The following is a 17,563-nucleotide window of genomic DNA, read 5'->3' as shown; positions in this document are numbered from 1 at the left end:
TACAGATGATGAAACTGAGGATTACAGAGAGTAAATAATTTTGCCCCCGACTAGGAACGGATGGAACTAGACTTTGATTTCAAGTGTGACTCTGAAGCCTGGTATCCCATCCACCTTGTGTTAGATCTGGGAAGAATTGTGGAAAGCACTGAGATGAGATGTGACAGAGCCCTTGAACAGTAACTTTTTTTTTTCGTTATGCGGGCCTCTCACTGTTGTGGCCTCTCCCATTGCGGAGCACAGGCTCCGGACGCGCAGGCTCAGCGGCCATGGCTCACGGGCGTAGCCGCTCCGCGGCATGTGGTATCTTCCCGGACCAAGGCACGAACCCGTGTCCCCTGCATCGGCAGGTGGACTCTCAACAGCTGCGCCACTGGGGAAGCCCGAACAGTAACCTTTATTTTATTTATTTTTTATTTTTTATTTTTTTTGTGGCACGCTGGCCTCTCACTGTTGTGGCCTCTCCCGTTGCGGAGCACAGGCTCCAGACGTGCAGGCTCAGCGGCCATGGCTCACGGGCCCAGCCACTCCGCGGCATGTGGGATCTTCCCGGACCGGGGCACGAACCTGCGTCCCCTGCATCGGCAGGCGGACTCTCAACCACTGCGCCACCAGGGAAGCCCCAACAGTAACCTTTTGATGGTTACTCTTTGCGGTGTTTTATGTCATAACTCTGTGAGTCTGTCGTCGCAGCAGCTGATTTGAGTGTTACTGATAATTTTTACCTGGTCTGCTGTGAACATTTCTTGAGGTTCTGTCTCTTCTACCCCATGAGAAAATCAGCATTGATACAAAGATAAATGACCCATCTTTGTTCTCAAGGGACTCTGTGAATCAGATGACTGTTGCACAAAGCATACTGTGACAAGTAAGTACCTTAAGCTTATGTGGGTACTGCTTTATAGCAAAGAGGAGGGGACTCTTCCACCTGGAGGTTGGTGAAAGTCTCATGGATTAGGTACCAGAACCTCAGAGACTCCTTTCAACTTTACATGTGATCTTCTTCTATTAACTTTTCATCCACTCCAGTATTCTCCCTGTTTATCTCATGCATTTCTTTATAGAAGCAGTCAACTCTTGGTGCTTACCTGTTTTTGATCTCCCAAGATGGGCCACATTTCTATTTTGTTCCCTTCCTTTTTTAATCTTCAAACCCAAAATTTAGTTGTATAGTTATAATTATGTATATTTATTTGTATATATTTCGGAAATTAACGTTATACAGAATGCCAGTTGAAATTAATATTTTGGCAAGATGATACAAAGATATGGAGAGAAGGAAGACATAGGTAAATAAATGATTATCGGGACTTCCCTGGTGGTGCAGTGGTTAAGAATCCGCCTGCCAATGCAGGGGACATGGGTTTGAGCCCTGGTCCGGGAAGATCCCACATGCCGCAGAGCCCATGTGCCACAACTACTGAGCCTGCGCTCTAGAGCCTGTGAGCCACAACTACTGAGCCCACGTGCCACAACTACTGAAACCTGTGCGCCTAGAGCCCGTGCTCCACAACAAGGGAAGCCACTGCAATGAGAAGCCCGTGCACTGCAATGAAAGAGTAGCACCTGCTAGCCGCAACTAGAGAAAGCCCACGCACAGCAATGAAGTCCCAATGCAGCCAAAAAATAAATAAATAATAAAAAATTAAAACATAAAAATGATCAACTGTGGTGGTTGTCTCATTAAGGAAAAAAGCAGTTTAACATGGATTAAAGTTTAGTTACAGTTTTCCTTCTCTTGAGTCCTATTCACTTTTTATTTGAGGTATTTTTAGGAAGCAGAAAAGAGAGAATAATGTGCTAATTATGAACGAACCAACCAACTTTGTCCTCCCTTATTGTGACATACATATTTGCTTCAGATTCTTTTAGTGCTGTGTGCATCCCTTCCCAACTCCATTGCTTTCCTGGTTTCCCCATAGGTGAATTGCTATCTCAACTTTAGTGTGTGGTTTTTTTTTTTCCCATTCGTGTATTTATAGTTTTGTTACATATGTATGTATTTAGAGCATTGTTTTTGCATCTTAAAAAATGGTGTTTTACATATGTGTCCTTCTACAGATTGCTTTCTCGCTCAATATCAAGTTTTTGTGATCTGTCCATATTGATATGTGGATTCACTCATTAACTTTTAGCTATTGAGTAGAATCCCATTCCATGACTATGCTGAAATTTATCCATTGTTCCTTTGACTTTTTGCATTTCATTTGCATCCCCCCGCCCTTTTTAAGGTTTAGCTTGTTCTCTTTTTGATGTAATTTACATGCCATATATAACTTACCACTTTAAAAGGTGTACAATTCAGTGGTTTTTAGTATATTCATAAATTTATGCAACTATAACTATTATTTGATTCCAGGACATTTTTATCACTCCAAAAAGAAATCCCGTACCCATTAGCCGTCCCTGTGTTTCCCTCCACTAATCCTCTGGCAACCACCAAGCTACTTCCTGTCTCTGTGGATTTGTCTATTCTGTATTTTTCATATAAATGGCATCCTATAATATGTGACCTTTTGTGTCTTTCACTTTTGTAATATTTCATTTAGTATGGGGTTGGCCAAAAAGTTCCTTTGTTCAAACTAATACAGCCTAATACAATGTCTCAAGGTTCATCCACGTTGTAGCATGAATCCGCACTTCATTCCTCTTTATGGCTAAATGGTAAATATCCCATTGTATGGATATACTACATTTATTTATCCATTTATCAAACATTTGGATTGCTTCCACTTTTTGGCAGTTATGAATAATGCTGTATAAACATTCATGTACAGGTTTTGTATTGACATGTTTTTTGTTCTCCTGGGTATACACCTAGGAATGGAATTGCTTGGTTGCATGGCAACTCTGTTCAGCAATTTGAGGAACTGTTGAACTGTTTTACAATGTAACTGCACCATCTGACATTTCTACTGATAATGTACAAAGATTACAATTTCTCCACATTTTTGCTTGTTATCTTTTTGATTATAGTCATTCTGGTCAATGTGAAATATCTCATAGTAGTTTTTAAATAATTAAATAATTAATTTTAAAATAAAAAAAATTTATTTCATTTTTCTTTTTGGCTGCATTGGGTGTTTACTGCTGCGCGTGGGCTTCCTCTAGTTGCAGTGAGCAGGGGCTACTCTTCATTGCAGCGCGTGGGCTTCTCATTGCGGTGGCTTCTCTTCTTGCGGAGAATGGGTCCTAGGCACGTGGGCTTCAGTAGTTGGGGCACATGGGCTCTAGAGCACAGGCTCAGTAGTTGTGGCACACGGGCTGTGGTGCACGGGACTTGTTACTCCGCAGCATGTGGGATCTTCCCTCACCAGGGCTCAAACCACTGCACCACCAGGGAAGTCCTCTCATGGTAATTTTGATTTGCATTTCCCTAGTAACTAATGATGTTGAACATCTTTTCATGTACTAATTGGCTCTTTGTATATCTTTTGGAGAAATGTATTCAGATCCTTTGCCAATTATTTAATTGGGTTGTCTTGGGTTGTCTTCTTTTTTTTTGTGAATGGTTTTTTAAAAATTTATTTATTTTAATTTATTTTGTTTCTGGCTGCGTTGGGTCTTTGTTGCTGTGTGTGGGCTTTCTCTAGTTTTGGCGAGCAGGGGCTACTCTTCCTTGTGGTGCACGGGCTTCTCACTGTGGTGGCTTCTCTTGTTGCGGAGCACAGGCTCTAGGTGCGCAGGCTTCAGTATTTGCAGCACGTGGGCTCAGTAGTTGTGGCTCACGGGCTCTAGAGTGCAGGCTCAGTAGTTGTGGTGCATGGACTTAGTTGTTCCACGGCATATGGGATCTTCCCAGACCAGGGCTCGAACCCATGTCCCCTGCATTGGCAGGCGAATTCTTAACCACTGCGCCACCAGGGAAGCCCTGGGTTGTCTTTTTATTGTTATAAGAGTTCTTTATATATTCTGGATACTAGAACCTTATGAGTTACATGATTTGAAAACATTTTCTCCCATTCTATGGGTTGTCTCTTTGCTTTCTTGAGAGTACTTTTTAAGCACAAAAATTTTAATACTAATTCTAATTTACCTGTTTTTTCTTTGGTTGCTTGTGATTTATTTAGGGTGCCATAGTGAAGAAACTATTGCCTAGTCTAAGGTCATGAAGATTTACACTTGTGTTTTATTCTAAGTGTTTTATAAAAGTTTTAGGTCTTACATTTAGGTCTTTGATCCATTTTGAATTAATTTTTGTATGTGGTGTGAGGGCCCAGCTTTATTCATTGTATGTGGATGTCCAGTTGTTCTCAGCATCATTTGTAGAAAAGACTATTCATTCCCCCAGTGAATTGTCTTGGCATCCTTATCCAAAATCATTTAACATAAATGTATGGGCTTATTTCTGGACTCCCAGTTATATTCTAATTAATCTATGCCTATCCTTATGCCAGTACCACCGTCTTAAGTGTTGTAGCTTTGAAGAATGCTTTGAAATCTGGAAGTGTGAGTACTCTTTTTTTTTTCTTTTTAGTGTGAGTACTCTTAAATTTGTTCTTTTTCAAATTATTTTGGCTATTCTGGGTTGCTTACATGTCCATATGAATTTTAGGATAGTTTGCTAATTTTTGTGAAAAAGACAGTTGGAATTTTGGTAGGGGTTGCATTGAATCTGTTGATCAACTTAGGCAGTACTGCCATCTTAACAATGTTAAATCTTCCAATCTGTGAACATAGTTTTCCCATTTACTTAAGTCTTCTTTAATTTCTTTTTTTAAAATTTTATTTATTTCTTTCTTTAATTAATAGTAATCTTTTATTTATTTAATTATTTATATATTTATTTTTGGCTGTGGTGGGTCTTCGTTTCTGTGCGAGGGCTTTCTCTAGTTGCGGCAAGCAACTCTTCATCATGGTGCGTGGGCCTCTTCACTATCGTGGCCTCTCTTGTTGCGGAGCACAGGCTCCAGATGCGCAGACTCAGTAGTTGTGGCTCACAGGCCTAGTTGCTCCGCAGCATGTGGGATCTTCCCAGAACAGGGCTCGAACCCGTGTCCTCTGCATTAGCAGGCAGATTCTCAACCACTGCGCCACCAGGGAAGCCCTTTTAATTTAATTTTATTAAAAAAATTATTTTTATTTTTATTTTTGGTGGTGTTGGGTCTTCGTTGCTGCACGTGGGCTGTCTCTAGTTGTGGTGAGGGGGCTACTCATTGTGGTGGCTTCTCTTGTTGCGGAGCACAGGCTCTAGGTGTGCGGGCTTCAGTAGTTGTGGCACACTGGCTCAGTAGTTGTGGCGTGCGGGCTCTAGAGCGCAGGCTCAGTAGTTGTGGCGCACGGGCTTAGCTGCTCTGCGGCATGTAGGATCTTCCCCAACCAGGGCTTGAACCTATGTCCCCTGCATTGGCAGGCAGATTCTTAACCACTGTGCCACCAGGGAAGCCCCGTTATTTTTGATGATAGTTCTATTCTTTCAAATTTTTCATTGTCTAAATGCCAGTTCTTGCCATTGCGGTTGTTTAATGTTTTTAGGATGTTAATGGCATGGGAATCATTTCTTGTTCAGAAGCCAGTAGAAATTTATACAAATATGTAAATGAAATTAACTTGTAAATGTGAAAAAATGAGTTTCAGATGCTGTTGTGGTGATTTCTGTGTTTGGTTAGATTAAACTTGAGAGATTTTATTCCTTTTCACCCAGTATCAAGAGATTGTACAAGAAAATAAGATTTGCTGTTGTTACCATTATTTTTAGAGCTTGTTGCTGTTTTAGCTCTATAGGGTACACGTTAGAATTCAGTTAGCTGTGTTTTATGGAACAACAATTTATCAAATCCTAATCAGGTAAAGAGTATAATTTTGTATGTGATATTTGCTGGTGCTAATAGTGCCAATGCAGCAGTAACTTCATTGATTTCCACTGGTGAGATGTTATTAGACTTGCAAGTAAATGGCTCTTTTATTGCTTCATTTCTCTTTGAGTAGTTCATTATAAAGAACAATCAAAGAATTTTAAATCACATTATTCTGTTTTGGAGCTAGATGCATGTTTTTCTAAATCAGTTTCTAATTTTTACAGGTCCATTTTCAATTCAGAGTTTTAAAAGTTTGAAGGTAGAAAAGATTTGATACTTAGCCTATTAATTGCCCTCATACAACTCAGAAGAACTACAACTAGGGGGTCACATATGATAAAATCTCTTGTGGTCCTGGGTCCGTACGTAAGAAATTTATAAGAGAGAATTGTGAGGAACAGAAATGTGTTGCTGTGTGCGTGTGTGTGTGTGTTTTGTCACTGTCCAGAAATGAAGGCTCTGAGGCCTAACCTTGGGCTTTACTTCTTGTGTGAGAATCCAGTCACCCCCTCCCTGACTCTGAGTTCTCAGTACTCCTGCTATTCCCATAGCTACACAGTCTCTTCTGGTCCGGTCCAGGTAAGGCTGCAGAGGATCTGTGAGCCTCTACAGGTATTATATTTTTAAAAACTTTATATCTAAAATTATTTGGAATTATATCTGTAAATGACATCTAGTAATTTTTTTCTTTAAAAAGAATATTAAATACAGCATTAAAAAAAAATCTCAGGCAAAACTTTGTCTTCCCTTTCCATCCTTTTCTTCCAACTCTGTTTCCCAGAGGCAAACACTTTGAATAATTTCTTCATAGTAGCAACTTTTTTGCTCACTGATTGCCTCCAGCACCTTGATTAGTGCCTGTTTTTGGTGCCTAATACAGTTGACCCTTGAGTAATGCAGGAGTTAGGGACACCAACCCCCTGCACAGGTGAAAATCTTCATAAAACTTTTGACTCCCCCCAAAACTTAACTGATAGCCTACTGTTGACTGGAAGCCTTATACGTAACATAAACAGTTGATTAACACATATTTTGTGTGTCATACAGAATATATACTGTATTCTTAAAGTAAGCCAGAGAAAAGAAAATGTTAGGAAAATCACAAGGAAGAGAAAATATACTTACAGTACTATGCTGTATTTATTGATACCATAAATCTAATTATAAGGTGAATTGTCTGTCAGTACCTACATCAGTATTGTCTTATACAATACAAAACACTGTAGATGTTATGTGTGTTACTAACACTAGACATTAAAAAGGAAAAAAAAATGTGAAAAGAAGTTCATATTTATTTACAGGTATAGTGATCCGTGCTATAGTGATCTTCATTGATAATGAAGAATCAGCAGTATGATTCTTTTTTTTTAAAAAATAAATAAATAAATTTATTTATTTATTTTTGGCTCTGTTGGGTCTTTGTTGTTGCACGCGGGCGTTCTCTAGTTTCGGCGAGTGGGGGCTATCTCTGTTGTGGTGTGCGGGCTTCTCATTGGAGTGGCTTCTTTGTTGTGGAGCATGGGCTCTGGCACGCAGGCTTCAGTAGTTGTGGCACGTGGGCTCGGTAGTTGTGGCTCTCAGGCTCTAGAGCGCAGGCTCAGTAGTTGTGGCGCACAGGCTTAGTTGTTCCGCAGCATGTGGGATCTTCCCAGACCAGGGCTCGAACCCGTGTCCCCTCCATTGGCAGGCGGATTCTTAACCACTGCGCCACCAAGGAAGCCCAGCAATATGATTCTTTATGGTAGCCTAGTGTAATTGATATGATTGCTTCACAGTAGCCTAGCCTATACAATAATGAATGAATCATTTAAAAAGTTTTATGGCATAGAGTATTACAGTTATATTCATAGTACACTATTGGAAACATTGATACAATTTAAAAAAAAACCCACCTACCTGTGATAATATGATGATAAGCAGTTTTTCCAGTTACTAGAGAGAGAGGCAATTTAATATAATGAATGGTAATGTAATTCTTTGAAAGGAAAATTATAAAACAGTAAGAAATCTAACACAGTAGTTTTTATTAAATATCATTCACCTTATGCCTATATAAGGATAGACTACTATCCACATGTTTTATGAATTCATGACATACCTTTTTTTTAATAAACATTTAAGTGAAAAATCCCTTTTTTTTTTTTTTTTTTGCGGTACGCGGGCCTCTCACTGCTGTGGCCTCTCCCGTTGCGGAGCACAGGCTCCGGACGCGCAGGCTCAGCGGCCATGGCTCACGGGCCCAGCCGCTCCGCAGCATGTGGGATCTTCCCGGACCGGGGCATGAACCCGTGTCCCCTGCATCGGCAGGCGGACTCTCAACCACTGCGCCACCAGGGAAGCCCTGAAAAATCCCTTTTTAAATAAATTTATTTTATTTATTTATTTTTGGCTGCGTTGGGTCTTCGTTGCTGCGCGTGGGCTTTCTCTAGTTGTGGCAAGCAGGGACTACTCTTCCTTGCGGTGTGCGGGCTTCTCGTTGTGGAGGCTTCTCTTGTTGTGGAGCATGGGTTCTAGTCATGTGGGCTTCAGTAGTTGTGGCTCGCGGGCTCTAGAGCACAGGCTCAGTAGTTGTGGTGCACAGGCTTAGTTGCTCCGTGGCATGTGGGATCTTCCCAGACCAGAGATTGAACCCATGTCCCCTGCATTGGCAGGCGGATTCTTAACCACTGTGCCACCAGGGAAGTCCCAACATACCTTTTTCTTAATGTTTTTGATATTTCTAAGCTACGTGGTTCATCTGTGAATTCTTTTCCTTTCTTTTTCTTTTGTTTTTTTTGGGGGGGAGCCGTGTAGTATGTGGGATCTCAGTTCCCTGACCAGAGTTCGAACTTGCGCCCCCTCCATTGGAAGCACGGAGTCTTAACTACTGGACTGGCAGGGAAATCCGCATTTGTGAAGTTTTTCAAATTGTTGCAAACCTCTAAAAATTTTCCAATGTACTGTATTTATTGAAAAAATTCACATATAAGTGGACCCGTGCAGTTCAAACTCACATTGTTCAAGGGTGAACTGTAAATCTTGGTTGAATGAATGCAAAAAGTTTGTCCTTATTCTCTTTTAAGACTTGATAGTTGACTATGCAATTCTAGGTTGAATGTCATTTTTCCTCTTGGATGGCATTGCTGTGCTGTCTTAGCACAGAATGTTGCTGTTCATCTGTGATTCCACTCGGATTCTGGTTTCTTTGCTTGCGCCTACACTTCTTTCCTGTAAATGGTTGCAATCTTCTCATGCTGTCACTTAAAAAAAAAAGTTAAGTATGACACGAATTCAATCAGGACACTCAGTCTCACTGGACACTTAGGGGAAATTTTCTTGAATCATCTCTTTGATAGGTCTTCCCTCATCCCCCCCCCCACCGAAACAAACAAACAAAGAGGTAAAAGAATCTGTTATCTCTGTTGTTTCTTTATGGAACTTTTGTTAGTGAGATGTTGGACCTCATGCATTCTTCTTTACTATTTTAATCTTTTGGTTTTCTGTTATCTCTTTGTTTTAATTTCTAGGAGATTTCATTAACATTATCCTCTAATCCTTCTATTAGTTTTTATTTGTGTTATCAAATTTGAAATGTGTTATACTATTTGTTTCTGATTGTACTCTTTTTAACTGGAGTATTCTGGGATTAAGTTATTGTGTTATAGATTTTCAACCCGTTTCTCCTGCTTTTTTGCTCTCACCCTACTTTCTTTCTCATAATACTTGGTAGCTTCAAGGGATAAGTCAGTACTCGCCCGGTGCCCACCTTCTCCGTGGCATCCCTCTCTGTACGCACATAGATTTTCACTTCCTTCTCTTGACTAAGTGTGTACTTTTCTTTTTTTTAAAATCTATTTTCCATCTTTTTTTGTTGTTGTTGAAAATCTTCCATTGTTGCTTTTTTTTTTTTTTTTTGCGGTACACGGGCCTCTCACTGTTGTGGCCTCTCCCGTTGCGGAGCACAGCCTCCGGATGCACAGACTCAGGAGCCATGGCTCACGGTCCCAGCCACTCCACGGCATGTGGGATCCTCCCAGACCGGGGCACAAACCCGTGTCCTCTGCATCGGCAGGCGGACTTTCAACCACTGCGCCACCAGGGAAGCCCTGTTGCTTCATTTTTTATTGTCATTGAAATGTTAATACATTTTCATTGATATTTTGGTGTAGTTTCATGGGGGAAGAGGAGATAGATGCATATGTTCCATCTGCCATCTTAAAATTGGAGTTCTTCCTTTGAGGCCTGGGTAACTTAATTTTATGGTTGTAATTCAAATGACAGGTTAAATGTGTAAATTTAAAATCAGTTCGTTTGAAAAAAATATTGAATGAAAGAAAGGCTGATTAAGTCTATCTTAATAACCAAATAGGTAATGTACTTTGTAATAATGCATTTTTTGAATTTTATTTGTGTAGAAGAAATTGAGGAAGAATCTGAAACAACAATTGAGGCTGACTTGACGGATAAACAGAAACATCAGTTGAAACATAGGGAGCTCTTTTTGTCTCGCCAATACGAATCCCTGCCTGCAACACATATCAGGTAAGAACTTTTTAGAAGTTGATCTGAAGTACTCAGTAATATTGTGACAATTGGGAAAAACAAACAAACTAACTAAAACAACCTTTTTGAAGCATTTTTCAAACTCTCCCCAACAATCTTGCTCAAATTAGTTCACTAAAGGCTTCATTATGTAATCTTATCTTGGAAATTTATAGTGTATATTAGCATTTTAAAGCCCTGCGCATGTTCTGTAGTAAAGTAACCATGTTAGCTTTGTTTTAGTCCAGACTTTTCCAGTTTATTTAAGTATGTATTAGCATCTTGCAGAACAGTGTCCAGCAGATACCATTTTGGGAAATGCTGGTCTTCTCCCGATTCCCAGAAAATAATATAGTCATTGGAGTCCAAGAACTAGAACCTGGTTCTAGATCTGGTTCCCGGCACTTGTCTCTTGACCTTGTAGGATACAAGGCTTTTGATTTATTTATTTATTTTTGAGGTCCTCTGGGATGAAAACTTTATATTCTTTCTTTTTTTTTTTCTTTTTCTTTTTTTTTTTGCGGTACGCGGGCCTCTCACTGTTGTGGCCTCTCCCGTTGCGGAGCAACTGGCTCCGGACGCGCAGGCTCAGTCGCCATGGCTCACGGGCCCAGCCGCTCCGCGGCATGTGGGATTTTCCCGGACCGGGGCAAGAACCCGTGTCCCCTGCATCGGCAGGCGGACTCTCAACCACTGCGCCACCAGGGAAGCCCGTGAAAACTTTATATTCTTTATTACTCACTCACTTGTATCTGATCTGTGTAATGATGGGATGTAAAAGTGAAATCCAGTCCCTGGTTTGTAGTTTTGGGAGAATGGTGGTGATCTTTTTGATCCGGTAGTGGTAAGATTTAAGCATAGATACAATTGAGCTCTTTCTGAACTCAAAAACTTCAGAAGGAGTTGGCATCTACTCAGCCTTCGAGAGATTGGGGGGCATGTTTCAGATAAAGGGAACAGGTAAGCATGGGTGTGTGCAGGGAACAGCCTGTGTCCAGGATGCAGTGTTTTTATCCTCTAACGTTAAAGGAATTCCTTCAACTGTTGTTCACAATCTTTACTTCTTTTATTCAACTCCTCACTAGTTATTATTGTCTTAAAAACTGTTTATATATGGAAATAAAACATATTAACTGTTTATTAAAAAAAAATTGGCCCCTCTTCTTTAGCCGTGAATGTCGGTATTGTATCTAAGTCTGTCTTTTTTGGGCTCAGACATGTTTGGAGACTTCCTGAAGCTCCAGTTTGGTCTTTGTAACACAAACACACATGCTGCAACTCCCCGGACCTTTGTGTATTCTTATACTTCTCTTTTCAGAAATGGACACAGAGATCTTCTAAGGCAGGAAGTGTATCACAAAGATACCAGAATCACCTTTCTCCAAATCTTTTCAGAGATAACTTGATCTTCCTCAGTAGTTAACATCATATCATTGCTTTATTTAGGTTTTTTTGGGGACACTGTGTTTATCTTTGTTTCAGAATTGCCTTTAGTAGTATAAAATTGAAAGTAAATGTCCATTAGTAGGGAATTGGTTAAATGTATTATGATACAGCAACTACAACAGAATATTAGATTTCTGTTGTTACAGAAAAATTCTGTTGTATGTTGATAACTAGAAAATAATCAAATTCAAGAAAGTATGTAAAAATGGGGACACTGTGTTTAGATTGGCTAGAGTTAGTATGTTCTGTGTGACTTACGTCCTGTGTTAGAAAAGATAATCAGGCCAGATAATGTGGGAATAGTATTTAACCTAAAAATAGGGGTATTTCAAGAAATAAGAAAATTGTTTTAAAGATATAGGTAACTAATAAATGCTGAAGAGCCATATGCATTTATCATTTAATTGGAAGAAGCTAGAATATAAAGATTCATTTTAAGCTCAAGAAGTTATGTGGCCAGTCATAAGACTCTTGCCAGAACAGGAATCTGACAAATGGTTTTAAAAATGTATCCAAAACACGCAAGTATATTTTTAATTTACCCTCCTGATAGCTTGGAATCTGTTTATAAGTAATGTTGGTTTCCTTTAACAGATTGCTTGGAATGGAAAAACTAGTGAAGTATTTTTCATGTTTCATAAGGACTGAGAGAGTATATTGAAATGTAATTATCAAGACACCCCTTTGTTGAACATAGAAATTACATAGAATATACAATCATTCAGTCATGTTGCACACATTTCCTGAGTATATTCTCAATTAGGGAGCTTGCTAACTGCTTGATAAATAAGACAAGGTTCCCCAGCTTGTAAACTTAAGGAGTTTACCTGGTGGCAATTATTTTGAATTATGAGGAAGAGATATAGACATTTGAAGCATTTTTTTTTTTAATTTTTTTGTTCTCCAAGCTGAGAGGGAGTAGTGTGGAGGCATATTTTCTCATTTATGGCTCTCATTTTCAAACAGCTGAATGGATTTAGGGGCAGTCTCCAGCCAAAGCACAAAGCTGTGCTAACCAGCCCTCATGCTGATGTAGAACAAGTGTACATTGGAGTGATCTTGACATTTTGCTAACGTTGAAGTCATGCCCTATTTATCTGTGCTTTAACAGGAGAAAATTACTGAAGTCCCATTGTTCTTTGGCAGCAAAGAGGGGTAATTTGATGAATACTGGCTTTTTATTCTTAGGGGCATTATTAAGTGCCCAGAATTTCCTTGGTGCTGTATGGAACAGAGGAGAAAACCTGACTGAGGCATTCCTGAGGTCCTTTGTAGTTTGTGAGCTATAATACTAACTGGGTGCTACAAGCTTCCCAAAGTGGCAGGGAGGCAACTCTTCCTTCCTTCTGATTTCATTGGAAGAGAATGAATAGGACCAGGACTTTTCTGGGTAGAGTTAGTGATTCAGCTCTTGTTGAGGATTTGTTTGTATCTATCTTGTTAGGATACATAGGATTTGAACATAAGAATTCCTCTGGAACACTTTTTGGGGTGAAGGGGAGAGACAGCATGCTTCTTGCACAGTGCCTTAGGTCATTAATAATAGATTATATGCTGCGTGGGCTATAAAGCACTATAAAATTTATTGTTATGCCAGGTGCTAGACCTGTCACTTTGTGTGTGTGTGTGTGTGTTTGTGTGTGTAGAATACTGTGTTCAGTTATATAGAGCCCATGTTTATTGAACTTGGCTTTTAAAAATTCTAACATTTATTGAACCTTTGTGATAGGTGTTATTTCAGTTGCTTTACATGTATTTTATTTGATCTTCCCAATGACTTTGTAATGTAGGTCCTCTTATTATCCTCATTTTACGGATGAGGAAACTGAAGCAAAAAGGTTAAGTTGTCAGTCTCACGGCTTTTAAATGGCAGATTCAGATCTTGAATTCAGATCACGTGGGGGCAAATATACAATATTATGATATATCAAGCTTTCACATGGAGGGCTAAGCAGAGTCAACATCAAGCTTTCACATGGAGGGCTAAGCAGAGGATAGGAAATCTGTTTTGTGTACATATTTTTTGTCACCAAACGAAATGAATTTATAAAGCATATATAGCAACCATGAGAAAGGGAGAAACGGAAAAGTTTCTAGCCAACAAGAGGTATTTGGGGGATGGAATACTGAAGTTCTTGTCTTAACACTCAGTGTTGATGAGGGTGGGGAAATAGATAACTCTTCTATATTCGAATGTTAATATAATCAGAGAAATCAAACTTTAATGTGTGAATATCCTTTGACCCGGCAATTCCACTTTTTTGATTTTATCTAACAGAGGTTCTCATGCAAGTGTGTAGAAATATATATACTGATATGTTTATTGCAGCATTGTTTTGTTTTATTTTTTTAGTTAAAGATTTTTTTGCAAATAAATGAGGTCATTTTCATTCATAGATAGGAGTCAGCATCACAAATGTAAGTAGGAACTTGGTATTTGATAGATTTCAGGATTGCACTACTATAGAAAATGCAAGCAACTTTCATATTTATTCTTTTCTATATTTCTACTTTTCTCTGAAATGAAAGCACATTAGATATATAATGGAAAAAGTATTATTTAAAAGTTTGTCTTAGAGGAAAACATAGGCAGGACACTCTATGACATAAATCACAGGAAGATCCTTTTTGACCCACCTCCTAGAGGAATGGAAATAAAAACAAAAATAAACAAATGGGACCTAATGAAACTGCAAAGCTTTTGCACAGCAAAGGAAACCATAAACAAGACCAAAAGACAACCCTCAGAATGGGAGAAAATATTTGCAAATGAAGCAACTGACAAAGGATTAATCTCCAAAATTTATAAGCAGCTCATGCAGCTTAATAACAAAAAAACAAACAACCCAATCCAAAAATGGGCAGAAGACCTAAATAGACATTTTTCTAAAGAAAATATACGGACTGCCAACAAACACATGAAAAAATGCTCAACATCACTAATCATTAGAGAAATGCAAATCAAAACTACAATGAGATATCATCTCACACCAGTCAGAATGGCCATCATCAAAAAATCTAGAAACAATAAATGCTGGAAAGGGTGTGGAGAAAAGGGAACCCTCTTGCACTGCTGGTGGGAATGTGAATTGGTACAGCCACTGTGGAGAACAGTATGGAGGGTCCTTAAAAAACTACAAATAGAACTACCATATGACCCAGCAATCCCACTACTGGGCATATACCCTGAGAAAACCATAATTCAAAAAGAATCATGTACCAAAATGTTCATTGCAGCTCTATTTACAATAGCCCGGAGATGGAAACAACCTAAGTGCCCATCATCGGATGAATGGATAAAGAAGATGTGGCACATACATACAGTGGAATATTACTCAGCCATAAAAAGAAACGAAATTGAACTATTTGTAATGAGGTGGATAGACCTAGAGTCTGTCATACAGAGTGAAGTAAGTCAGAAAGAGAGAGACAAATACCGTATGCTAACACATAAATATGGAATTTAAGAAAAAAAAATGTCATGAAGAACCTAGGGGTAAGACAGGAATAAAGACACAGACCTACTAGAGAATGGACTTGAGGATATGGGGAGGGGGAAGGGTAAGCTGTGACAAAGCGAGAGAGAGGCATGGACATATATACACTACCAAACGTAAGGTAGATAGCTAGTGGGAAGCAGCGGCATAGCACAGGGAGTTCAGTGCATAGCACAGGGAGATCAGCTTGGTGCTTTGTGACTGCCTGGAGGGGTGGGATAGGGAGGGTGGGAGGGAGGGAGACGCAAGAGGGAAGAGATATGGGAACATATGTATATATATAACTAATTCATTTTGTTGTAAAGCAGAAACTAGCACACCATTGTGGAGCAATTATACTCCAATAGAGATGTTAGAGAAAAAAAAAAAAGTTTGGACATTTGGACATTAGAGAGGGGAAATGCCGTTTTGCATCCATTTTAATCCCCTGCCTTGCATGACAAACTGGCTGGTTTTGATGAAGACAGAATAGATGGGAATCTACTAAAAACTAAACTCATCTTTATTCTCCCTTCCCCAGTAGTAGTAAAGTACAATAGAAACATTAGCTCCTGTTACTGTTTGATAGCAGACCTGTTTCTAATTTAGGGGTACATTTTCCAAATGTTTTTGTTGCAAAATGCTGTTTCCTTCAAGAATTATTCTGTCGGTTTATATTCCCACCACAGTATATTATGAATATGCCCATTTTGCTGTTTCCTCAACATCACTGCATATTAAAATTTAAAAGTAAACTTTTATTGTTTATTTTATGATAATGGAAGAATTATAATTTATTGTTGAAATGGGAAAAACACACAAAAAAGACACACACACCCCTGTAATCCCTCCACCAAGCAGCACTGACATTTTGGTATATCTTCAGTGCATTTTCATTCCTAATCTTATGTGTATTCTTTGGATTTGGGCTGCACATTGTTGGAGTTTACTCAATGGCAGAGGAGCTACATTCCTTGTGTGCAGCTTCCTGTCGTTAAGCAGTGCTTATTCTTCAGTACTGCTATTGTCATCTTTGCTCTTTCTAGGTTGGTTGGTTTGTTTTTAAATATGTGAGAAATTTGGTAGGAAAATGAATGATGGAACAGCAGGAGGAGGGGAGGAGGACAGTTAAATAAAGGCTGGAAAAATTCCATTCTTGAGACATTAATAGACATGCCTGATAGGTTTGATATATGTGAAGGAGCAGAATGAATCTAGAGTAAGAATACTTTGGGGAACTCCCTGGCAGTCCAGTGGTTAGGACTCGATGCTTTCACTGTAGGGGGATGGGGGGGACGGGGGGGGGGGAGGGGGATGGGACAGGACTTAAGATCCCGTAAGCTGCGAAAAACAAACAAACAAAAAACCAAAAAATTAATATTTTGTTACTCAGAAAGAGTGCTCATTCAAAAACCAATCCAAGTGTCACGATCTTATAATGGGCAGAGATTTCTTAATTAAGATCATGAAGATATTCTTCTATGTTTTCTTGAAGTTTTACTATTCCACCTTTTATATTTAGGTCTGTTTTATGCATATGGTGCGAAGAGAGGTCAGTTAGAAAATTAAGTTTAAAAAGATACTATTTACAGTATCATCAAACACCTAGGAATAAATCTAAAGACGTCTAGGGCTTCACTGGTGGCACAGTGGTTAAGAATCCGCCTGCCAACGCAGGGTACACGGGTTCGAGCCCTGGTCCGGGAAGATCTCATATGCCGCGGAGCAACTAAGCCTGTGTGCCACAACTACTGAGCCTGCATCCCACAACGACTGAAGCCCACATGCCTAGAGCCCGTGCTCCGCAACAAGAGAAGCCACCTCAGTGAGAAGCTTGCATGCTGCAACGAAGCCCCAACGCAGCCAAAAATAAGATAAAAATAAATTAAAAAAAAAAAGATGTCTAAAAAAAGGGAAAGATGTGTAAAAACTCCACACAGAAATTACAGAGTATTGCTAAAGGAATTAAAGATTAAGTAAATAAATGACAGTAAGTCTGTTTTTCCCAAATTGATCCAAAGATTCAACGTAATTCCAAAGAAAAGCTTAGCAGGGTTGTGTGTGTATGTGTGTGTGTGTCTGTGTATGTGTATGTGTGTATAAATTGAGAAGCTGAGTCCAAAATCTCTGGGAATCGAAAGGACCAAGAACATTTCAAATCATGGTTCTTGTACTTCTGGATGTCCCTGTAGACCCATTCAAGCGGGCCTTTTTGAGATCAAAACTATTCTCATAACAACAGTAAGATGTTATTTGCCTTTTCTCCATGTTGATTTTAAAAAAGCAAAATCATGTGCAAAAGCAGTGGTGGGCAAACTGCTG

At 39.3% G+C, this 17,563-nt stretch overlaps 1 protein-coding gene across 11 annotated transcripts in view; it reads left to right on the top strand.

The window, feature by feature from the left end:
- The window catches only part of MTA3 (metastasis associated 1 family member 3), a 174,868-nt gene that overhangs the window by 37,658 nt on the left and 119,647 nt on the right, over nt 1–17,563 (top strand). For all 11 annotated transcript variants that reach the window (XR_009544227.1, XM_060169832.1, XM_060169831.1 and 8 more), the window contains one exon: nt 10,193–10,319. Coding sequence is in view for 10 of the 11 variants with exons in the window: in XM_060169832.1 (XP_060025815.1) it covers nt 10,193–10,319 (127 nt within the window). In the remaining variant the exon portion in view is untranslated. The remainder of the gene's footprint in view (nt 1–10,192; nt 10,320–17,563) is intronic.

Source organism: Lagenorhynchus albirostris, chromosome 13 (assembly GCF_949774975.1).
Source record: "Lagenorhynchus albirostris chromosome 13, mLagAlb1.1, whole genome shotgun sequence".
Taxonomy (NCBI): Eukaryota; Metazoa; Chordata; class Mammalia; order Artiodactyla; family Delphinidae; genus Lagenorhynchus; species Lagenorhynchus albirostris.
This window is presented reverse-complemented; position numbering and strand designations above follow the sequence as displayed.